Source organism: Diplotaxodon limnothrissa, linkage group LG1 (assembly GCF_057381915.1).
Source record: "Diplotaxodon limnothrissa isolate DT_005_m linkage group LG1, D_limnothrissa_male_GT1.1, whole genome shotgun sequence".
In the NCBI taxonomy this organism is placed as follows: domain Eukaryota; kingdom Metazoa; phylum Chordata; class Actinopteri; order Cichliformes; family Cichlidae; genus Diplotaxodon; species Diplotaxodon limnothrissa.
In genome coordinates, this window is record NC_140596.1 from 4,421,449 (window position 1) to 4,446,896 (window position 25,448).

Consider the following 25,448-nt stretch of genomic DNA (forward strand, 5'->3'; position numbering starts at 1 on the left):
ATATCACATTCTTTTTAGTAAGTCAATAACAAAGATCAACACATTGTGTAATTAAGAAAAGAAATTCAAATAAATTCCACTTTTAAGTGGTCACATCATTTTTCGAGAGCTGCAACCTAGATTCATTATAAACTGGCAAAACGTGTTGAAATGAAAGCTCATTATCGCTTCCCTTTGACTCCAAGGATCAATATAAATAGGCCACATTTTCTGCCTGGATAATGATATATTTAATGACCCCTCTCTGTGTCGTGCTTTTTTTCCTTTCTGCTCAGCACATGTAACTAAACATACATGCACATTTTTCCTGCATGCACACAGGCAAATGAAACATAAGTAACAGAGGGAAAGTAAGCAATCTTATCAAAAGCATAATCCCACTAAACTGGCCCTACTGTATTTGTTTCATCAAACACATAACAGATGTCATCACGTGTGCACATTTAAGTGTATTTGTACCAGTGTGTTTGCCTGCATGGATGACTCTGGAGCTCTGTTCGTGCCTGAATGATGAATCATAGATTGTCAAGTACTGTTTTTAGGGCAGTTGTGACAGAGGGTTCAGGGTTACAGAGGAAGAACTGATGGATTATTTGGCTGTCGCTGACAGTAAGTCAATACAACCCAAAACACACACACACACACACACACACTAGTCCCTTTCCTCTATAAACAACATAAACACATGCATATCAGATGCACGATGGATGAATGCACTTTATAACCACATTAATCTGTCCATACAAAAACCTCACTTTCTTGGGACCTTCTCAATTACTAAACACACACATATATAGGCGCAAGCATACGCACACACAGAGTTAGGGTTCAGGACCTCCTGAGGGTGCTGGTGGGCATGGTTGATTGACCCTGCCTCACCAATCTGCCCAGCTCTCTGCCAGAAAAATCAACCAATTAAAAGATGCAGACACCACAGCAGCACGAGCGGGAGGGGGGAGTGTGCTAACAGCAGCTGTGATGCTGAACTGGGAAGCTCTCCGCTCACTCAACTTCTAAGAGAAGTAGTTCTGGTTGCCTTATTTACTTTGGTATCAGTGGACTGTGTGCACAAACAGAAACACCGGTGACAGATTTAATCTAAAATGACTTGATCACAGATGGCTTCAAATCAGCATGTTTAGGAATGTGCAATAGATATTTTTGCCAAAGAATTACTGCATATAGATCCATTTCTATTTGAAATCAGCAGGGAATTGTGGAGCTGAATCAATGCAACTCAACCATGAGAGGAGAGTTATTCAAAGAGACGTGTTGTAGATGTGGCCCTGATGGTGGATCAGTGCTGACTGAAAACCTCAGCCCACAGCTCTTTAGTTCACCTCATTTAATTCTACTTTGTACAGGTGTTACCAGTTTAACTGAATCTGAAGTGTAAATTCAAGTGTATCAGAGAAAGGAGGACAGGAATGCTTGCATTTAATTAAACCGAAAAAAGAAAACCTCAGATAACGGCCATATTTTTGTCTTGGCCCCAAGAGCTTCAACAGGTTTGTTTCTCATATTTTTAAAAAATGTAATTAAATGCATAATTGTTTAGAAATTGCTTGTTTTAAAGCCCCAGAGATATTCACGTTGGTGCCATAAAAAGAGGAAAAGTAAGAAAATCTGTGCATTCGTGAGGATGGAACAAGGGAGCAAAGAGCAATTCAAACATCAAGCCTTTCCTACGTTCAATTCTTTGACTATTTATTTCAGCGCTAAATAAAATCCTCTGTTGAACAAGTTGCAGAAAGAAAATGCAGAGAAACTCTGTGCCCCTGTGCCAACAATACAACTGAAAATTCAATTGTATGCAGCACCTCAAAAGAGTGAATGGCAGCTTGCACCTAAAATATATGTGCAGCAGCCTACACTCAACAACTTAACCAAGAGACACTGCAGGAGATTGTTTGCCTTTGGCAATGTAGAAATGAGTACACAGCAAAGTTGGTCCTTCGGTATCTGCACCAAACATCATGCTGTCACCAGAAGACTGTCAGCCTCTCCTGCCTTCACCCTGACTGGCAGGCAGGCAGGAATCAGCCACAGAATAATATAGAGCTTATCTCTCTTTCTCTTAAACAATAAAGCACAAGTCTTACTTACATGTGTTGGGAGAACTCAGGTGCCTCATCGTTGACGTTTGCCATCCTAATCCGTACCGTAGTCGTGCCCGTACGAGGAACCTCCCCCTTGTCAATGGCCATGACTACAAACTCATACAGATGATTAGGTCTCTCATAGTCTAAAGGTCCCGCGGGGAAGATTGTTCCGTGAGGGGAAATAGTGAAGTCTGGACTCAGGGTGTAATAGGTCAGCTCTGCATTCTCTTCCGAGTCACAGTCATTGGCCGAAACTAAAGATGAGAACACAGAGATGGAGAATAGAAAAAACAGAGTTCAGAAGGACTAAACAAAGACGACAAAGGTTGGATTTACCACTGGTGATTTAGCTAGACTGACCGTACAGACTAGAAAACCAATTTGTTAAATATCCACAAGAGGAAAGGAGGGAAGCTGGATGGAAACTGTGTTTTCTTGCTTTCTCATTTTTTGTGACATATATTTATAACTTACATTTTCATGTATCTGCATATATGTTTGAGATTCAAGCAGCAGTAGTCAGTTGTTAATTTCTTCCTTTATACACAATAAAAATGAACAAGAAAGAAGATTTGTGTTTTTGTTCATTACCAGCAAGTGGTTAAAGTATCTTAATCATCTTAGTCGGTTCGTTTATGATCCTAAAAGGATTGTACTGCTACCTTCAGGTCTCTACAATGATATTCTCACTACCGGGTTCAGCTCAGGACTCTAGCTGGGCCACTGCAGGAACTTCACAGCATCTTCCCAAAGCTCCTCCTGTGTTTTCTTGTTGATATGCTTCAGGTCTTTAATTTGTTAAAATTAAATCTAGCTCCATTCTGAGACCCTGAAAAAGGTTTACTCAGGATTGCTCTATTTTTTCTGCAAGTTTTCAAGAAATACAACATAGCATATCAGCAGATGTCTGACTTTGTTCGCCAGGTTTATTGAATTCAATAACCTTCAGAAGCAGGATGCATAAGATTTCATCTGTGATGTTTTATATATATAACTGGATTATTTCAATATTTCATGTTTTAATTCATTAGTACAACACATAAAGAAAAAACTGCTGTGTGATTTAAAAGTTCTGCACTTCTATTGCTAATGGGAAAAAAATACAGTGAATCACTTTGGAGATGTGCCCGAAACAACAAAATGTGGAAACCTTGAAAGGGCAGAAACACTTTCTGAATACACTATATATTCAAATGTAAAAATATGAGGACTTGCAGAAGATTTATTTCACAAATAAAAGTTGTACAAATCGAAAAGTTAAAAGATGAAGGCCTTTACTAAGTCTGTAGTATTAGTGCACACGTTTATAATGAAAGTTGTGCAGGAGGAGCAGGTGCTTGCATATGTTGCTATTGCCCCAAGTTTGTCTGTGCTGCCTTAAAAATAAAGACGGACATACTGCCTGCGCTGTCCTGTGGAAACCAACACAGATAGTAACGTCACATCACTATGCTTTAGCTTTTTTCATGGTTTTTTTTGATGAAAGTAGAAACTTCCATCGAAACTACTACTTATAACAAACTATCTTTAGCTAATGTACCATATTGAATGAAGTCGCCAGAGAAACTGTTTGTGCAGAACGAGTTCTCTAATTATTTAAAAGTTTGTTTCTGGTATTTCATCCAAACCATATGCACTTGATATCTCAATTCTCATGCTACACTATGTGTTCAAACTGACGCTTCCAGTGCCACAATTTTAAGCCACGGGAGTAAGCGTTATTTGCCCAGCATGCACTGAAAGGACTGTCATTTTGCAACATTTCTGCTTCCACATCACATATTGGGAATCCATGGAGCCAGGACTCGCCTGGCCACAAATTGACTGCCTTGCTAAAACTGAAAAGACCACCAGGGATTTGAATAAGCATATTTTACACTAACAAGAACATTCACCATCAAAAGCTCAATTCCCCAATTCACCTTACATTGCATTTGGCTCAAGGGCCCATACAGAAGTGCACACACACATGCGTGCGCACACACATATGCTCACATGAATAATAGATGCACACATACATAAAAACAATGCCACTGTTTGCTTCCACTAACAAACCATAATTCTTTATTGCTATAAAGCCTCGGGGAACTCTAACTAGCTTCAAATTAACAGTTTGAAGTGCGTTCAATTAACAAAATGCCTGCAAAACAAAGTATCTGGGTTCGTTAAGGAGGTATATAAACTTTGTCAGTGTTTATTTGCATGATTAGTTTCACTTCATTATTTCAGCAGAGACATTTCGTATGTGAGTACACGGGATTAGCTGAATTTTCAAAGTGCTGTGGTAATATTCAAAATGTTTGTGGGGCTGTGGCCTTCAATGTGTCCTTATGTTGAACTGAATGAAAAATATTTCAGTTCCATTAAAAAAATAAAATAAAAGCCACAAAACACAAATGGGAAATGTGATGCTTTGGTACAGTTAAAGTAAATTTAACAATGAGAGTACAACAGCCAGAGAAAATCAGCCATGAGGTTCCATTTACACCATCCTGTTTGTGTTTTTGGTTTTGCTATATTCTCCCATTAAGTTTGATATATTTGTCAATCATTTCAGTTTCATTTCATTACAAATGCACTATGACTTTGAAAGTGTAAAATCAAACTACCAAAGGCATTAATCTTGCTATCTGAGCAAAGTTTATGGATTCAGTTAAATGATGTCATACCACTAATATCACTAAGGCCACTGTTGAGAGAACGAGATTGAAGTCTGATGAAAGAAAATAATGGTCAAACGAGAAATCGCTTAATACATGAATGGGTCTTCGTATATACTTTCATTCTTATTACTTCACACACGCAGAAATAAATAATAAAATAAACATTACACAAAAATTGTAAATACCTAGAGATGAGTTTTCACTTACAGATGGCCCCATATAGATTTAACACTAAATGGATGATTGTGTCACATTTTAGCATAGTCAGTATTCATCATTAGTGGTTTCTTGTGTTTTGTTTTATGTCAGATTGATTTCTAGGAATAATCTTTGATACACAGCTGAATCAAGTGTGGAAAAAACCATTTCTGTCCAGACAAATTCTACAATTCTTCTTCTTCTTACTGTTGTTAATATGATCCCTTTTACCAAAATGTTAGTCTTTTATTTAGATTTTTCTACGCTTTACAAGTTGGATAAAAATAAATGTGTGTTTTTCCTGCACCTGGTTCTGTAGTGCAGTCTTCTGAAGAAAAACTGAAACACAGCTGTTTTGCTTTTTGAGCAGCCTCTCATTCAGTGATGATGGGTTGAAAATGAACTGCAACACTAGTAGCCAAACACATGTCACATATGAGTCAATATTTAATTTACTAAGTAGAGATTTCTATTCTTCAGGAAAACATTTAAGCATCTATTTATCAGTAAGTCCTCTGTAATCTTGAATCAGCATTGTTGCACTAGCATCGCTACACTGTTTAACAGGCCTCTATACATTCTTAGCTGCATCCCTCGTGTCTTTCTGGCATATTATGATTTTGTACAGAAGATGGAGACAGCGGGATCCTCAGATCTCTATGGAAAGCAAGATAATTGGCTTGCTTGGTACACTGTGCTGCAGTTGATTTCCAACTTGGCAAAGTACAGATTTGTCCACTCTCACGATGGAAATGATTATGGGATTACTAGCACATGATTTAGCAAAACGATGCTGGATGCCCATTTCTCCCTGCTCATTTAATTTATACTATGCCTTTTAACCCACTTAATTAAGTGAAGGGGGAAAAATGTCTTTATTTCAGGAAGTTGGGCTGCTCAGTCTTAGATGTACTCAGAAGTGGATTGGGTAAAATTAACTGTATTAATTATACCATGTATTGGGGCAATTCTGTTCATTATTTTGGGAAAGCTACAATTTGTACGACACATTTTTCACCCCACTAAATTTAGGCAGCAACAGTCTATTTTTACGACTGAAAATTGCACAGGTCACATAGATGGTTTGCTATATCATAATCCTGAAGCATTTTGAAATCACTGGAATCTCTGTGCAGAAATGTGATAACTGTTTTTCTGGGTTTTTTTCCCCACTCACGGAAATATTGACAAGTGTTCAAACAAGCATGGAAATGGGTGGGAACACAGCAGCACAGCAGGAGGAAACTTCTCGCCTCCCTTGGTGCACCTGTTAATGGCAGCGAGCTAAGGGCCTGCTGCGTCTCTCCCACAGTGCGCACCTCACTCCCCCATTCACTCATTTACTTTCTCCATGTTCGCTAGAAATAAATAACATTTATTTATTTTTGTGAATAAATCTGAATTACTCTTAAGACCTTGGTCAGAGAAGCTCTACTGATCAAGTGCCTTGTTGGACTGAATTGCTCCAACGCTGAGCAGAAAACCAAAAATCTAATTTGTGGACTTCTTGCACACAAACACTGGTGATGTAGTAAAGTCGAACAATGCTCCGTAGCTTCTCACTTTGTGTTTGCTTGCACTTTATTCATATACAGCATATTTTCATCATGTGACAAAATGCTGCAAAGCATTGCAAACTGGTGTGCTGCAAGGACACTCATCTCTCACTTGCTCACATTCAATATTGACAAAGCACATCTGCATGTTTAAAAGCATTAAAAATAAATAAATAAATAAAAACACTGTCTAAGTAATTCTCAAGCTCTGGTCCTGTGAGTTTCAGGATTCTGTACATTTTCTGAGCTGGACTGCATGTTTTCTACACCACTCTTCCATTTTCAGGGTTACAGCTCCCAGTGCTCCTACTGTATAATCACTGGGACCACTTTGGAAATCTTTCACATGTGCTCCAGTTGTTGCCTCAGCTATTTTCTTGTGGGGCTCCTTCCCAACTGCCATAATATTTCATATAAAACTTGTGGTGATCTCAGGAAACTGGACAAGTGAATCAGACAAGGAGAAAGTCGCGTCCTCAAGAACCAGGAAAAAAAATTCAGCAATGATCTGACACAAGACCTACAAGATCAGAAAGGGTGCCAGGGGAAATGTGATTATCAAGAAGCCATTCTTAAGGAACTAAAGCAGGGAGGAAAGGCTGAAGTAGGCCAGGTTACACAAGAACTAGACTGAAAGTCAGTGATAACTTATCTAATGAAGCGAAGAATCTAAATCTGACATTTTTGGTTTAAAATGTCATCAATATGTACATGGAGGTCAGGTGAGAGGTACAGCAGTGAGTACAGCCATCTGTAAAACACAGTGGAGGCTGTGTCATGGTTTGGGGTTGCATTCCAGCCAGTGGTGTCGGAGATCTCAGCTGCATGTGGGTAAGTAAATTAATCTGAAGACCAAAGTTGGGATTGCATTTGTCAAAATGTATTTTTAACAATGACTCAACTTTTTATTAGCTTTTAAAATTATATTTACACTCATAAATCAGCAAATGGAACAGGATTCGTTGGCCTGGATATCAGCCGGGGAGTGGCAAAATTTAAAAATTGCCCATTGCCTCAAGATGACAAGTAAGCAACAGGTTAACAAATTAATATCATTATAACCATTGAGACTGCATTTCAGTAGGCTAGCTGGAAAACAGATTAAAGTTGTAATGGCTATATTATTGTTTTAGTTACATATAAAATTCAGCTTGTTTTCTCCAGGACAATGTTGCAAATTGAAGCATAGGAGCAAAATTTCCAAGCAATGTAAACAATTTTAACACCTCTTTTGTTTATTCAAACAAAAACCATGTTTGCTGTTAACTTTCACCTGAAAACAAGTAACTTTTCTCAGAATACGGCATGATTTTACAGGTCTTAGCTGTTCTTAGATGTTTAGAAAAAACACTAAAACACACACAGTCTTGTGTTTGTTTGTTTTTTTCTTTAATATGAATTCAATCCAAAGTCTTCCCGCCTGCATTCACAGCTAATGGACATTTCCAAAACGGTGTCATACCTACAGTCATTTTCACACAGTTCTTGTAAGCAATTAAAATATACTTGCATTTTCATTCTTGCCCTGTTTAAAGTTTACCTGTTCAAAAAGCTAAAGATTGATCTGTTTAGCGCTATAAACAAACAGATGTCTATAAGTTTTAATAAAAAAGCAACAATGTTTTAGAGGAGATAGTAAGAAACAGTCTCCGAGAGAAGACGGAAAAACTCTGTTGTCAGTTGTGTTGGCAGAGTAAAAGTGTCACTGTGACATACCCACAACAGTTGGCATCACCATTTCTTCACAAAGAGATGAAACATAAGCGTTCCCTTTGGGTTATTACAGGAACGGAGAGGCTGCAGCAGCTGCACTGATGAAAGTAGCAGTGATGCCGGTGCTGACAAGTACCTACTCTGTTTCCTGACCAGTCAAAATACATGAATGTTAAAGAAGCGCAGGCACTCTTGTTTTGTTCTGAAAGCCACTACAGCAAAGCTTCTCAAACATTTGCATATCACAGCTCCCACAGAGGCACGTGTTTACCCACTGAGCTGCACCTGGCTTGAATTTAACTGGTAACACAAGAAGTAAAACACGGATTGTTATTTTCTTCTTTCACTTTTTTTCTTTTAAAAGTCACCAAATACAGGCACACATAATAAAGGTCCTTGCAATTCTGAGAGTTTTACTTGGAAATATTTAATTCAGCCCAGTGAAAAAATGCACAAACACCATTTCAGGATTTCTTTAATAACATTAAAGATTAATAACATTGTGATTAGTGCATCAGAAATTACATAACCGGGAGCTGTTTATCAGTGAAGATGAATTAAAAAATAAGATGAACCTACTTCTGTAGGTCAGGGAAGGCAGTGCAATGTTAAATTTCCTTTGCATATAAGAAACTGATACAGAGTAGTAAGTTGAGCTTTAAATTAATAATGTGAATCTAAAAATAAAGAATGCACTCAGTGAAGCTGGTGGGTTATAAATGGTACTCAAACAGGTATTTTGAGACTTGTCTTACCTTGCAGCAGGGAGGTTGCTGTTGTCACAGTCTCTGGTACACCATCCTTGCTGTAAATCGACTGGAGGAACTCAGGAACGCAGTCGTTTTCATCAGTAATAACTACCCGTACCTGAGAGGGTGATGATGAGGGAAGAGGAAAAGAAGGAAAAAGAGGCTAAGATTAAATTAATTTATGTGTTCAAATTGTTTCTGAACATTTAAACAGTCAATAACACATTTTAAAGAAATGAAACAGTTCTTCTTGTTTTTATTTCTTGTACAGAATTCCCCGTTTTACTCACGACTGGTCATATGTAACAAATGCTTATGCTCCTGTAAGCTCTTTTGTTCATAACTGAACAAAAAAAAAAGAAAAGAAAAAGAATGCCTTGCACATCTTACATCTTCTCTAGTAGGCATCAGGCCAGTAAAATGTGTGTGGCATGTTAAATACTCTCAGGGAAAAAGTACAAGTCAAGTCCTAAAGCAAGTTAGCATGTCCACATGAACTGGGTCAGACAGTTTGTTATTATTCGTGTATTTTCTGCTATTTATGTTGAAATTCCTTTCAAGCATTCTGGTAAAAAAAATTAATTCATGAAATACAAAATAATACAACATAATTAAAACAATGAAGCATTTGCATTTCTAATCTCAGACTGCTTCTGTCTATGAACATGTAAAAGCTGCTCAGCCAATCAGCAGAAATGCTGCAGATTCAAAGTCATACTGGCACAGTGTCATGAAAATTTGAAATCTGGGATTACTACTTCAGGCGCTGTCCAAAATTGGTTTGCTTTGCATTCAGAGTCATTTTCATGTGTGAGTGACCCAAATTAACCCCATCTCCAACCAAAAGGAAGCTTCATCTCAACCTCCTCCAAATCCATGCCCTGACTCCTGTGGTTTATTGACCTCGCCACAGGGAAGAAGCTGCAAGTGAACTAGCGTTGTGGTCCCTCTTGTTGGTCAGTGGAGAGCGGAACCCCGTGGAGCTTCTTGTAAGCACTGAGCAAACAAATGAGTAGTGTGCAAGGATGAATTTTTTAGCGTGAGCATGAAGGCGTTTGCCTTGCTAAGACACTGTAATACTGCTCAGTTCGTTTGGGATATAAAGGCAAACAAAGCATCTCCTTCCAGATGTTGACTGCCTGCTTCAAGTCCAAGAGCAATAAATAGACATGGGCTGGCAGGCAAGCCTCTGACCCTCAGTCCCTCTTGTGTTTTTTCCCCAAACAAAGCTGTACGTATACACACTCACCCTACAGACACAATCGCATACACACAGTGAGTGCTTTGTAAATACCACTGGTATTAAGTCCTGGTAGGTAAGATGAAATTCTGTAATATCAGTTAATTCTTCAGCAAAGATCAGCCACAAAGCAATGAACAACAAAATAAAATCTGCCCATGTCAACTCCCTGAGGTGATTTGTGCGCATTTGCCAATAACTGTCAACCTTTTTTTTGGGTGTTTCGATGTGTGCGTTTGCATGTCCTAATGAGCAAATCTATGCCCTAGCTGGACAGGAAATAGGCAGGATATACAATGGTAGAGTATGTGTGCATACAAGGCTGAGGAAAGGCAAGATTGAATGAGAAGAGAGAGGAAGTCAGCTGTAATAAAGCAAGATGGGCTCAAACGCACGCATACAGGAATGTGCACATGTGCACACACTTGGGAAGCTGCAGGCAGGTCTCAGGCTGGTTAGGTAACTAATGGTGCCGATGAGCTATCACTCCTGCAGGGAGAAACTTGGAAACTACCTGCAAATTAAAGTCATGCTCAGTGACTCCAGTGCACAAAAATACGGCACGTCTGTTTCTTATTTTGATAGAGGGCGGCAGATTTCTGAAAAGTAGAATAAAATCAAAAGCAGAAAAGAGGTGCGTTATTTGGCAGTCCTCTATGGAAAACAAATTAATAGGTGATTTTTTTTAACCTGCTACTGGGAAACAGTGTCACAGAAAAAGATAAAAAAAGAACAACTTCCATCATAAAGTTCTATACTTTATACACATGAAATTTTTTGACTAACAGATGCCTTTCTGTGGATAAGTATTTGAGTTGCTAGGCACTATTTTTGCAAGTACAACACATGTCTGCAATCTCAGGACAGCTTCATACTTGTCTAAAATCAAACAGAAGGCTTACAACCAAAATGCCATCAGAATATGTTTATTTTGGCATGGTCACAAGTAGCCGTATGCCATTCGATTGGTTACTTATCTCAAGAGAACATGTCTTAATTAATGCAAAATCCAATATGGGCCTTCCCGAGGCAGATGGCAGGGAGAAAGAGCAAGAGTATATTATGAACCTCTAAAATTGACATGCTGCAGATGAATCCAGTGAGCTGGAGTTTATCACTGAGACCATGACAGCCACTGCATGGTGACGCTCGTGATAAACTTTGGTTAGTTTTTGTCTGCATCTCTGTGATAAACTAAATAAACAGAAACATAGTGACAGGTTAGTGAAAATATTTTGATTACATGTTCCACTATAATAAAAAGTGACAGTTACATTTAGCAGTCTGTAACACAAACCCTGAACTCGCCCTGAAACCGTTTGTCTGCCCTTTGCCATTTTAGCTGTTTTCACTTTTTTTCCCCTTTCCACATGAGTGCATCCTTTGAAGATGCTGACTGCTGCATGTTTGCCAGTGTGGGGAGAGTCACTGTGGTATCACATCCAGGCATGCATTCAATGTCAACAGCAAATTCCTCTCTTGTGCAGCACTTGACAAAAATGAGCACATGAACATATGTGGTGTGATATGTGGTATACTACAATATACCCGAGTTTAACCGTATGTAAACAGATAAACAGGGGTTTATGGTGGCAGCCAGCATTTCATCCCCCCTCAGAATGTACAAAACATCCACTCCAGTGTTGGATCAAAAATAATTGGCTTGTAATTGACAGCCGCGATCACTAGATAGTGTTTGCATAACTTCATTTTATAACTCTGGAACTTTTGATAAGTTTTTAAAAAAATAATTCTGACAGCTACTGTCAGCCAACAGTCAGCCACTCAGAGCCCCGCCTAGCTTCGCTCTAAACATGCCCCCTTCATTTAATTGCACGGTGTCACCAAGAGATGGCGCTTTCTTCAAAAAAAACCCTTTGAATCGGATAGTTAGCAAAAGAAGAGCTATTATTGCAAGAGCTTTACTTTATAATATAATATATAATATATAGTTTTTCAATAATAGGCTATTTTCATACATTAGATAACCTATTGGATCTGGGGGGAGGGGGGGGGGGGGGGGGTGGCAAGAAATTTGTTCTTGCAATGAAAAAAGTTCCTTCAGCAAATTCCTGGATCCAGATTTGGATTAAGTCAAGCCCCATAAGCTATAAACAAATGATAATTTCACTACAAAAGCTCCAGATCCTTTAAAAAGAAGAAAATATAACGACAAAGTCCTCATGTAGTGGCCTTCAAAAGTACTTGCTGTCTTTTAATCTTAAATTCAAATACCTTAAGTAGCAAAAGCAGAATTTTTTCTATACTGTTAACATGCTTTTGAAGAGCTTTTTAACGGAGCCAGACAGAAACTATGCTTTGTGTGATAAATGGTGAACATAATGCCGGTGATGTGCCCACATTTGATTCAATTTCCGTTTTAACCCTTTAAAGCCGGTTGGCGCAGACACGCTCCATTTTGCGTAACTATTTTTAAATCCTGGTAGCACTGCAACCACGTAAGCTAGCGCAATAATTTTTTTTGCATATGAAACCGGAGGAGTTGTACTTACATCTTATGCCATCAGCTTGTCCTAAGTCACAGTTTCCTTCCACATATAACTTTACAAAAACTGCATAAAAAGCAGCAACAAAAACATAATATTCCAGAAACACGCTTTGCCGGTCCGATCAGCTGTTTGTAACACTTCCTACTTCCATCAGCGTGAACTATCACATGTCTGGCATGACCTGCCCGAAACCGGAAGTGACGTCATTTTGCAGAAATGTAGTTTTTTTTGGCCTCATGAGCCTATACTGGTGTTTTTAAAAGTTATCTTTGACTTTATGACTTTCTGTGTCGTTTCTGGGATGCTGAGGACTCATATTGCACTGCTGGAAATATTTTATTTTGATGCATATGCTGTTATTTTGCAAATTTGCACTATAATATATTTTTTTGTTTTTCCTGCAGTATATGAAAATTGGTGTATCTCAAAAATAAAACTATGAAGACACTTAAAATAAATTTCCTTTGGTGGGAAACTAGTTTGTGCAACTTTTTTGTATTTACAGTTTTGAGGGATAAGCCTCTTAAATTTCTCTAACTAGAAATATATGTTAAAAAAACAAAAACGATTTTCAATTTTTTTTGTAGTTTATTGCACTTTTTTGCAATTTATGTAATTACTATGCACTTAATGCAGACATATTATTAAAAGCTGGGCTATAATGGTTGTATTGATGTATAGCAACTTGAAATGCTCCAAAAAATGGCTCCACAGCATGTAAAAATATAATATAAGCTCTGGCGGACTTGGTTCTATGGTAGGTCTTAAAGGGTTAAACTGCAGAGACAAAGAAGCGGCTGTTGCAGCGTCTAGAAGGTGAAGGCTTTTGAGTGCTGATCAAACTGAACACAGGGAGAGCTCTTGGGCAGACGTGGGGCTAAGAAGGCTGTGGTACAATACAAAACTACCTGCCATTTTCTTCCCTTTTTTCTTTCCAACTGTATTTTTCTTCTCGATAAAAATCCTCTCATCTTCACCCATTCTTTTTCCTCGCTCTCCTTCTCCACACAGGCTTTTGTTGCTCTGTAGGCCAAAGAGGCCCAAAGTGGAGCAGTTTAGGACAGATTGGTTCAGCAGGACATCTTTTAGCCTGAGGCCAGAGTAATGATGGAAACCAGACCAGATGCATCAGCGCCTGCAGCGGTCAGCCGCTGTTTTGTCTCACTTCCTGACAACGTGAGGAAGTCATCGGGAATCCCAAAGCAGTCACTGCAGCCAGACAAATCTATTCGGGTTTTACAGGAAACAGTGTTCACAAAAACAGAGACATGTCTCTCAAGGTGAAGATAACTTTTTTGATAAATTCAGGTGGAGGCCATCCGCCCATCTGTCAGTGCGTCCATCTGTACCCATTTTCTCCAAGTCGGGTTGAGGTGGGAGTGGGCTAAACTTCCTTGCTACTATTTGAAGTTTTTCCTGGGGAATGCCTAGGTGTTCCTGGGTCTCTTTCCAGTTGACCATGCCCAGAAAATTTCAAAGGGAGGCACCGAGGAGGGATCCTGAGCAGAAGCGTCTCAGCTGTCTCCTATTGAAACGCAGCAGCACAAACTCTTTTGCGAACCCCCTTTAGATGTCTGAGCCTTCACACCCATCTGTAAGGCTGAGCCCAGCCACCCACCTGCTGCTTTTATTCCCAACCTTATGCTCGTGGTCGTTACCCAGTATTAACAACCAGAGTCAAAGGTTAGAACATACATCAACTGATAAATTCAAAAGCTTTACTTTCCAGATAGGATTTTCACGAAACAGTCTGGTATATATTCTACATTACTGCTGATGCCACATAAAGAAAAAAACCTTTAATTAAAAAAGGTGTAAATCAGGAAACATCGAAGCACACTATTATTTCAAGTGGAGCATTCACAATGATTACCATCTATGAAGCAACTGGGAATCAATAACTATGGCCACATTTTCACAGCACGAATCAAGTATTCCTGCTCAAGGATGCTTCTGACAGCTTATGAACATGTGTGATGATTTTGACTGTCTGTCTGCAAAAGTATTACACAAATCACAATCACCACAATTCAACTGCTATCTTACAAACTATCAGTGCACAGGGTGTACAATTCTAGTGGCTGTGGCTTGTATATTAGCAGCTCAAAGAAAGCAATACTGTGTGAAGACAATTACTGATATTACATCATTTTTTGACAGCAGATTTTTCAATTTTTTTAATTAAATATTTATTGAAGTATTGTTTACAGACTTTCTAAGACTTAACAAGCAGATGTGAAATGCCTCCAATCTTCTGAGACCATGAAGTCAAGGGATTTGGCATCAAAAAGGTGACTTTTTTTCTTGAAATTTACATCTCAAACTCACCAACATACACATACACAAACCCATACATATATAAATATATATATAGACACAAACCTCGGCTGCACTGCTCATGCTCTCTATCCCCTCACTGGCTCGCACCAATAGCAAGTAGCGATGTTGGTCACTCTCGTAGTCAATAGGGCGCGTCAGGCTGATTTCACCGGTCTCTGCTGAGATGGAGAAGAGACTACTGGGATTGATAAGCAGACTGTAGCTGATTGGTTTCTTCTGGAAGGACACAGCAGGTGTTGCCAAGAAGCTGGAAAGACATGGAGAAAAAGAACACAGTTGACTTCATGTGCAAAACCTGCAAAATGATCAGGTAGATAAGCTGTTTGAAATAATGTATTCAAAATATGTGTTTTTTATGTTTGAGTGATGAATACTTTTCCATAGATAAGGCGGCCCTTTTCCTGAAAAGGCTAAGAGAGGTATTAGGAGACATACAGCTATAAAAATGCTAGTATTTGCTACCCACATCATCCCACAATCTAAAGAAACTCAAGAACAGATGAGAAACTGAGTCACTTTCACTTCATCTATCAGTGAAAAAAAGGGTTACAAGGCCATTTCTAAGGCTTTGGGACTCCAATTATCCACAATGAGAGCGGTTGTCCACAAATGAGGAAAACTTTGCACGAGTAACTGGGCTACCAAAATTACTCCAATAGTACATAGACGACTCAGAACAACATCTGCAGGCAGATGCAGAACCGCAGGCCTCATTTGCCTCAGTTAAGGTCAGTGTTCATGATTCAACAATGAGAAAGATACAGGGCAAATATGGCTTCCTCGGAGAGTTCCAGTTAGAAAACCATTGCTTTGTCTGGAATTTTGCACTTTACCAAAAAACCCAGAAGGACAATTTAGCCATCGGTTTCAAAGCTCGACTGTATTCAGGTTATGCAGCAGGAGAATGATTTGAAACACTGAGGCAAGTCCAGCTCAGAATGACTCAAAAGAATGAAACAAAATGAAGGTTTTGGAGTGACCTCGCCAAAGTCTGGACTTAAATTCCATTGAGGTGCTTTGGCATAACCTTACACAGGCCGTTCATGCTTGAAAACAATCCAGCGTGGCTGAACTGAAACAATTCTGCAAAGAACAGTGGGCCAAAATTCCTCCATAACGATGTGAAAGACTCACAAATGCTTGATTGCAGTTCTTGTAGCCAAGGGTGGAACAACCAGTTATTATGTTTAGGGGGTAATTACTTTTTCACACAGGGCCAAGTAGATTTGGATATCTTTCAAAATCATCCAAAAACTGCATTTAGTATTTACTCAAGCTATCTTTGAATATTATATGTTTGATGTAACATGTAACATGTAAACATGTAAATGTGAAAAATGTGCCAAAAATCTGGAAACGGGCAATACTTTTTCACACCACTGTATTTATTATAAATGTGCTCATTTCCCCGATGAAGGAAGGAAGAAATATGTCAGTCCCAGTAAAGAGACTGCAGGTGGACCCTGAAGCCAAAATAAGGACATTAGTGCTAATTTGATCAATGAAAGTCAGAACATAAGCTCTTTGTGTGCTTTTTTTATTCTTGCCTTATTTTTAATCAGATAAAAATCAGAATATGAAAATATGTTTCTATGAGTCTTTTTTTAAGCGTATTAAAAATCAGGAACTGAAATCTTTTATTTCCAGTTGTATTTTTGATCCACTGTAGTTTACAGTCATTTGGACTCTGTTAGAGCCTGTCTGTCTCTCCCAGGTTGAAACGGAAATGACTGAAGTGCCACCTTAAAGTCTGTCCACAGATGTTATATGGACTTGACACATTGGATGTTTTTGGCAACTTTTTGTTAACAACAATGTAAATTTTAGACAAAAAAAGAGAGTTTTGTCCATAACATTTTGAAATTATGGCAAGTATTGATCATGTTGATGAGATAGAGGTCTCAGAAACTCATGTATCACATATGATACAAAGGGCATTACAGGGTTAAGATACCTTTAGTCCTACCCACTGCCTTAAGTTGGGTTGCAAAGCAGCTTACAGATGGACATTACCTCAAGCCAGGCTAAAGAAACATTAATCGAGAGCCCTTTATAAGTGGATGTATTGAAGGGTATTAGCTGAGAAAAGCTGATGTTGGCTGGCATCGAGATGAGCTGATCTGTCAGGATTGCAGCTGAGCTCAACTCAACTCAACTAATGCCATGGTCGACATTTTTTAATTTTAAGGATATTTAAGTTTATCTAAACATATATTTAGCAAAGCTATATTTTTCATCACTGAGTTGCACAGAAGATAATATTTCTATTTTGTGATTGGTACAATGACAAGTTTAATGCTCACTGATGATGATAGATGATGGAAAAAGTTACAGCCCTATGTGGCACCAGAGAGAGCTTTCTGCTAAGAATGCGACTGCAGAAATGTCGATGACTACCTATTCTTACTGTGTATGCAAATAAATATTTAAAGGTAATCCTATTACTGTGCTACACATGCTAAAGGCTAAATGAGCCACAGTATGGATTTAGTCTGTAAAACACGAGTATCTAAGAATAAATAAATAAAAGTGTACACATTAAACATACACATCTTATATTCTTTACATTGGCTCCCAATAGAGTTTAGAATTCGCTTTAAAATTCTTGTTTTAACATACAGAGCACTAAATGGCCAGGCTCCAGATTACTTATCCAAGCTTCTTTTTTGGTGGTCAGAGGGCCCGGTGGCGCCAGTGTCCGGCAGCCTCGCCTCTGTCAGTGCGCCCCAGGGCAGCTGTGGCTACAATGTAGCTGCCATCACCAGTGTGTGAATGTGTGTGTGAATGGGTGAATGACTGAATGTAGTGTAAAGCGCTTTGGGGTCCTATGGACTAGAAAAGCGCTATACAAATGCAGGCCATTTACCATTTACCATTTTAAAATACACTGCTGCTCGTCATCTCCGCTCACAGACTCAGAGTCTCTTAGTTGTTCCCCGTACACGATTGAAGACAAAAGGGGACAGAGCCTTTCAGTCTGTTGCACCAAGGCTGTGGAACAGTTTACCACTACAATTACGTTTGCTTGACTCTGTGGATTCTTTTAAAAAACAGTTAAAAACTCTTCTGTTCAAGCAAGCCTTTTGTTGATCTACATATTTTATATATTTTTTACATTATTTACATTTGATCTTTTACATTGTATATAATGTCTATTGATTTTATTGTTAATTTTAATATTTTAATATTTGTGTACAGCGCTTTGTGATTGCCTGTCTGTGAAAAGCTCTTAATAAATAAAGTTTACTTACTTACTTACTTACTTACTTAAATGCCCATCATGATTGTGTCGTTTTAGACACATAGTAATATTTTTCATCATGAATATTAATCATGGTATAGTGAAAGGAAAACAGCAGATGTGTGTGTGTGTAGTCAATGTCATGTATATTGTTTCATGTAGATGTCCTGTAAGGGATTTCAGTGGATGAATGTGTGTAAACTCACGGTTGTCCTTCAGGGGTGTTTTCTGGTATTGCAATAGTGAAGGAGGCATTGGTAAACTGTGGTGGCCGGGGTCCAGCAACCACAGAGATGACAGCAGGAGCACTGCGGCTGCCCAGCCGGTCAGCAGCCACCACTGTCAGCAGGTATTCCCTGTCCCGCTGCAGGGGAAGGCCCGTAGTTCGTACCTGGCCAGTCTTCCTGTCCACTTCAAAACGACCATCACCACCTGGGGACGATTTGTTTGATCATATACAGAAGGGTAATACACCAAAGACAAGATAAGCAAATAAGGCAACACACAACAACAGAGATCATCCAGTGAAAAGGACCACAGGGCAAAACACTTTGCACAAAAGTTGCTTTCAAAAGTTGTCAGAAATATTTAAGTGCATGCTAAGCATTCACCAATAAAAAAAGATGACTGGACAATCAGTATTCAAAGTTGCTGAGAGGAAAATGCAAAAACCACAGGAACTGGGGTGTTAAAATTCATGACCTGTATTCAGAATAACAGGATTCAATAAGACCTTGATCCAAAATATACTGCATTTTTAGAAGTTAAACTTTGAGAGGTGGGATTGAGCATTTAAATTGAAAAGTTTAGCATAGATATTAACAATAATATGTCTATGTTTTTTCTTATAATTTTTCAGTCAGTTTATTCCAATGCATCCCCATGAGGAAAATTGAAAAATCATCTTTTTAAACAGATTCTAAAACAGAGACAAGAAATCATTACAAAGCAGACAATAACAAAAGCAATTATTTTGCACAGTGGAAAAAAACCAGACAAGACACTGGAGAATCGTGTGCGCATAAAACTCAGCACTGCAGAGGGCAACAGCTCAAAGAGAGTGTATACTTGAGTCTGCACCATACAGAACATTAAAAAAAAGCACTGATCAAAACAACAAAACATTTTAAATCAAGAAAATGATTTATGCAACTGAGACTTTTGTTTTATTAAAAATGCCAACACCAACAAATGCCTCTTTGTTCAAAGGTTTTGCATATAATTTGTCTACTTTTTTCAGTGTGATTAGTGAAAAGCCAAATGCTCTGCGGTTTGCTGTCTACTACGGAAATCCCTCATAGCTGTCGGCTATGGTGGCCTTGCGAGGTCAAATGCACTGGACCTTAAGAAAACCACCAAATATAAAAACTGCAAAAGTACACAAAAACACAAGATTCATATAATAATGCAGTTGTATGTTTGCTATTAGCTGCTTACTGTTAGCTTGTCACTTCCATAGCTTCTCCGTCACATTATTGCCTCCCTGTTTTGTGATTGTTGTGACGCTGTAAACAGTCAACCTGATCTTTAACACACTATGCAGGCAAAAAAAGAAGAAGCAATTTAACCTACCGTCAGACAAAAAGTACTCCACTTCACCATTGTTGCCTTCATCTCCATCCTCAGCAAAGAGCTTGTAGACCAGGGAACCTGCAGAGGCATCAGGGGAAACCACAGCAAGGTAGGGAGCAGGAACCATGCTCCATTCTGGGATGTTGTCATTTACATCCGTCACCGTTAACTCCACTCTGACCAAGTACCACTCTGGACCTAGAGAACAAGGAAAATAAGAAGGCAGTTTTAGTTGAAGTCAAATACTAGGTTTAAAATATGCAGTGGAGTATTTCCATACCAAGAAGCTCCCTGTAACGAACAAAGGGCAACAAGCATAAACATACATTTATGTAATTTATTTGCCCTTGTTTCATTGCAGCTCAATCTGAGTGTCTCAGCTGCATTTTACACTCAGCTATGGTTGCGCATCCTCTACTGTCACTGTGTGTGTGTGTCTGTGTGTGAGAGAGGTAAAGGGTAGCGATGACCATGGAGATGAACAGCAGAAGACAGACTGGAGAGAAGAAGAGTGTTTATGACAACTTATTATCCTGGTGTAAGTGTGATGACGCCTTCCAGGAAGTGTTAATTAATCTAAAACCAACCTCTGGGGCTGAAAAATTGCCAAAAAATGACTCCCATGTTAAAATGCCCAACTTAGAGTAACAGAATTAAAAGCAAGTATACAGGTTGGTACAGAAAACAGTTTCTGGCTCTATTACTACAGCAATTTATTTATTTGGATACTGATAAAATTTTGATTGTCAGATGAGGTAACATAGACGACAGAACCAGGTAGCCGTCTGCTGGGTCTCACCTCCAGTGAACTGGTCCTCTGGTTGTGGTGATTTGTGGAGCATTTTTAACAGAAGTATGTGACAAATAATATAATTTGCTGTGGGGTACAAAGCATCCAAAAAGTATGTGCTTCAGTTTTGGAGAGTGAAACCGAGCTAGTTACTTAGCACTAATTAGCAGGTAGCTGTGCCTGTGCATCACACACAGTTTATGAATGCAGCTTGCAATGTTATTGATAGCTGAATGATTTAAAATGATCACACTGAGGCTCTCTCTCACACACATATGTACACGTATATATAAAACAGAAGAAGGGCAGCTGACCTCATTACCCATCTGTTAGCCTAGATGAAACACTAAAGACTAAACATGAGAAACACACAAAAAGATGAATAATTGAGCATTATAAAATCTTTTCAGAGCTAGTCCCATTTTATCTCATTTTTTTGTTGGTTACATTTACATATTATAATTTACTTCTTTTAGGTTAATGTTTCATGTAGTCTTACGCCACGAAGGCACAGCCATTGGCTAGGTTCCTTCATTAGTATGTATTTATTTAGTTCATTTCTGTCTTCTGACTGCTGCTCTTTTCTTTCATAACCACTGACTCCAAAGAAAACCAGACATTCAGCCTTCTGTTTTACCAACCACTAATAACTCAGACGGAAACACAGTTGTCTTTCCAATAAGTGCTGCAGACTAACTGGCTCAGGTCAAATTCAATCAATTTCACTTTATCAATTTGGTCTAATGAATGCCAAAAGTGCCAAAAATAAATTGATTAAATGATTTGTTATTTAATTAGAATCAGACATATATGCACAATTTATTAAATGTATAATTAAATGGCATTACTTAAAGTATGAATCATTTTATGTAAAAAACACAAAAGTAAACTCATTATTAACTTAATTTAATAAGGTTCTTGTATATAGTCAGTTAAGGCTGCTAGGTTATGTCCACTTTCCCACGCTGTTAAAATCTATTCTGTCATCATCAATCTAGCTCATTCATTTTCTTGCCCAACCTCTGCTGACCAGCATGTTGATGCACTTAATGGATATCCAGAAGATTGATATCCAGAAATCATCAGCATGTGTTTTTAGTATTATTTATTTAAATGGAATTAAACTTTTTTCTTTCTTTTTTTTACATAACAAACAAAAAAAGGTATAGATTAATCAGTAATACTTCATAATACTATAATACTACAGTCTCGAGATAGCACTGATTTCTCTATATGTTGCTAAGAACATGAGAAACAGGTGCATCTAATTATTAAAATATATGTAGACAAATTTATGGAGATGTAAGGCAAAAACAATCAATTCTTGTTATGACCACTTTGATTCTTCATCACGGCCTGAAATTTCTGAGACAAGCTTTCTTACAAGTTCTTAGTAGTCTTCAGGAAGAGTTCCCCAGGCTTCTTGAAGAACATTCAAAGATGTTCTTTGGATGTTTCTGCCTTTTGTTTTGTTCTCTGTCATAATGACCTCATACAGCTTCAGAAATATTGAGGTCCAGGCTCTGGGGCGGCCAATCCATGGCTGTGTATGCTTTTACTGCATTGAAGGGTGTTTGGTATCATCGTCGTCTGTTCTCGTAATTCTTTCAATTTTGAAAAGCTCCCTAACACCACTAACCAAAATCAAGATCCAAACAATTCAATTCAATTTTATTTGTAATCATGTCCAAGCCTCCAAAGCTGGCAGACTCTCATTGGTATACCTCTGTCCTGACGTCCTCTGCACATACTGATGACAATTTGACACAAAAAATGTCACAATTTGGGTTCATTACTCAATGACACTTGTTGCCACTCATTTTCAATCCTGTTCTTGTCTAATCTGGAATATCTCAGCCTTGTCTCTTGGCTTTATTTCTTTAATAGTGACTTCTTCATAGACACCCCATACTATTATAAACTATTTACATTGTACTTACAGTTATAATTAAGAGGTTTGAAGCTTATACATTTCAGATTGGTGTAACTAAGGCTTAAGCAAAAGCCATGTTCAGACACATAAATCAAACAAATAAATACAAAAATCATCTTATTCAGTTACACTTTCTTATATTAAGCTGTCATCTCCCTCTGTTCCCTTCTTGAATGTCCCATGTGAACAACAGACAATGGAAATGTAATCCAAAAGAAACTGCAGAGGCCATCTTCACATTTCAACTAGTAATCATAATCAGTGCCGTGCAATCTGCATCCACAGTAAACAGCAATCATAGTGACAGTGGTAAAACACAGCGAGGTCCCGTACAGTCCTCATCAATACACCCACCCTTCCACCCACAAACGCACAGCACACATCAGTGCTAGCTGATCACAGCAAGGAAGCAGAGGAGTAATTTCAGGGCTGGAGCCAAAGACTTGCTGTCATTTGTGTCTGCTTTGATACCTGCTGTAAAAAAAAATTCTAATTCCTATTTGGCGTCACAAAAACAAGTAGCGAGGTGAGAAAAGTCCTTTGCGCGTATGACTGTGCATCGAATAATGCAAAGTGGACAGACAGAAGATACAGAGAAAAAGACATTAAGATTTAAATATATTTTCAGAACGAGAGGGTGTAATCAAGCAATATATAGAGCGCAGCAGGAAAAAGCAGCAAGAAAATAAGAGCCGAGTGTCGCATGAACAGGATTAAGAGTGAAGCGCAGAGACTGAAAAATGACCCTGCGGTTGTTATAGAAACAGCAGAACAACGAAAAGTGGAAGATGGAAGAATTAAGTAGAGACAGAAAAAAGAAAAGCACGAAAAAGCAATTGCATAAATCAGTGGCATTAGAGTTGACGGGGGGTGTTACAAAGAAAAATATAAGAAGACATCAAAAGATGACAGAAGAGCAAAATAAAGCAGCCATATCGCCCCCCCAAAATATATAGCATACCACTTGATTTTGTGGTTCAATCCGTGTATTTGTTGATAATCTCTTTCTCTTCCTTCGTCTTCGAGGTCATAACAGATTCAAAATTAATTGGAAAAAGGACAATGCAGCTTTGAGAAAAAGGGATAGCACATCCAAGACAATAAATCACCAAGCTAATATACAGAGCATTGTGCCTGAATGCATCTTACACATGCACACGCCTTTCTCACTAATAACAATCATCAGTGGATTAGTGGCTAAAGGAGAACATTGGGAGATACAGCATGGTGCTATTGCCATCCCCATCACTAATGCATCTTAGTGGATCTAATGACATGTTGCAATTCCTAGAAACAGTGGGACCTGCAATTACTAACAGTGCCATAGAAGGCTTTTCCATGCCCACCAACCTAGTCCAAGGATTTCTAAATTTCATTCTGCCACAGTGCTTTCATCTCATCTTGTTCTCAGACCACATACAGAATATGTAGAGTCAATCACCCCCTAATGAAAAATGGTAGCTGTGTGTGTTTGTCTTCTGATCATAACACGACTCAATTAACATGAACCAAAACCAGAAACTGTGGTCAAAGTTGAACAAAAGTTGCGATTCCCTGCTGTAATGTCGTGCAGCCCTTTTCACTATTTGACTTTTGAAGCTTAAAAAAAAAAAACCAAAACAAAAAAAAACACACAAATTGGCATACAAAAGAAAAGGCAAAACAGCATCATTAGTGATGGCTTCATTAAAAAATGGACTCAAATTCATACTAATGTTATGTCTGTGGTAAGTTAAAGTTACTCCCACAATCACTTTATATTTACAGACAAAAAATACCAAAGCATAAAATCCCCGTGCTCTTATTTTCAAAGTTCGATCACTGCTAATGAGCACTGACTGCCATTCCCGCTTCCCTTTTGAGAGTGTGGACAGCTGTTGCGTCAGTCCGTGATATGATTCAGGTCAAGCTCCACCGATTGAGGACTTTTACGGTCGATTCACATATACAGATACTGATTTTACTGTGTAGTTAGTTGGTAGTCAGCAGGTTGTTGTGTTTGTGGCACTGGAAACATGGAAGTTTCATAATGTGCTCTGGTGGACAGACTATGGAACATCAAAACTCATAACACAATGAAAGGGTGGTTAAAATCATGTAAACTGCCAATACTAATATATCAGTAACTAGCTAATATTGGTCAGGTGGGGCAAACTGAAGAGTTAAACTAGTTCATGTGCTGGAGCCGTGAGCTCACGTAGGCTAAAGAGCAGAACAAGAACTACGAATGAATAAACATGAATACATGTATCCTGCCCTCTCCAGAGTATACCTCCACCTCTAAAGGTTCTCTTCCACTTGCTCCCTATTCTATTTACAGATCACAATGTTGTCTGCAAACATTATAGTCCAAAGAGACTCTTGCCCTTTCTTCATCTGTTAACCTGACCATCATCATTACAAACAAGCAGAGCAAGTTCATAACGTAATCACACCCCAACTTAAGCCATCTGTTACTCACAACCACACACGTCACCACTGTCTGTCTGTCATCATACACGTCCTGCACCACCCTCACATACTACCACTACCACAGTTCCAAAATTGGCACCCAATCTTATGCTTTCACTAGATCTGCATGTTTTATTTGGCCAAGATTTTATACCAGATTACCTTCCTGATGCAACACTTCCCATTTATCCAAGGTTGGGACTAACACTAGAACTACACTGGTGTCTGCCTCCTACCCTGGATGAGTTATTTTCAAACGAGGCAAATACTAAATTAACAAGTAACCTTGACAGCAGATCAAATGATGACATTATTTAACACTCTAAATATTCACAGATTTGGACTCTTCACCCTGTTCTGGCAGATTCTGGTACAAAGGACTATGAAAAA

General features: G+C 38.5%; 1 protein-coding gene across 1 annotated transcript in view; it reads right to left on the reverse strand.

Moving 5' to 3' along the window:
* The window catches only part of LOC146639282 (neural-cadherin-like), a 347,375-nt gene that overhangs the window by 239,624 nt on the left and 82,303 nt on the right, over window positions 1–25,448 (reverse strand). The window contains exons 2-6 of the mRNA XM_085358982.1: window positions 19,885–20,082; window positions 18,519–18,744; window positions 15,114–15,318; window positions 8,988–9,099; window positions 2,107–2,356 (exon numbers count right to left, since the gene is read on the reverse strand). Of these exons, the coding sequence (XP_085215108.1) occupies window positions 2,107–2,356; window positions 8,988–9,099; window positions 15,114–15,318; window positions 18,519–18,744; window positions 19,885–20,082 (991 nt within the window). The remainder of the gene's footprint in view (window positions 1–2,106; window positions 2,357–8,987; window positions 9,100–15,113; window positions 15,319–18,518; window positions 18,745–19,884; window positions 20,083–25,448) is intronic.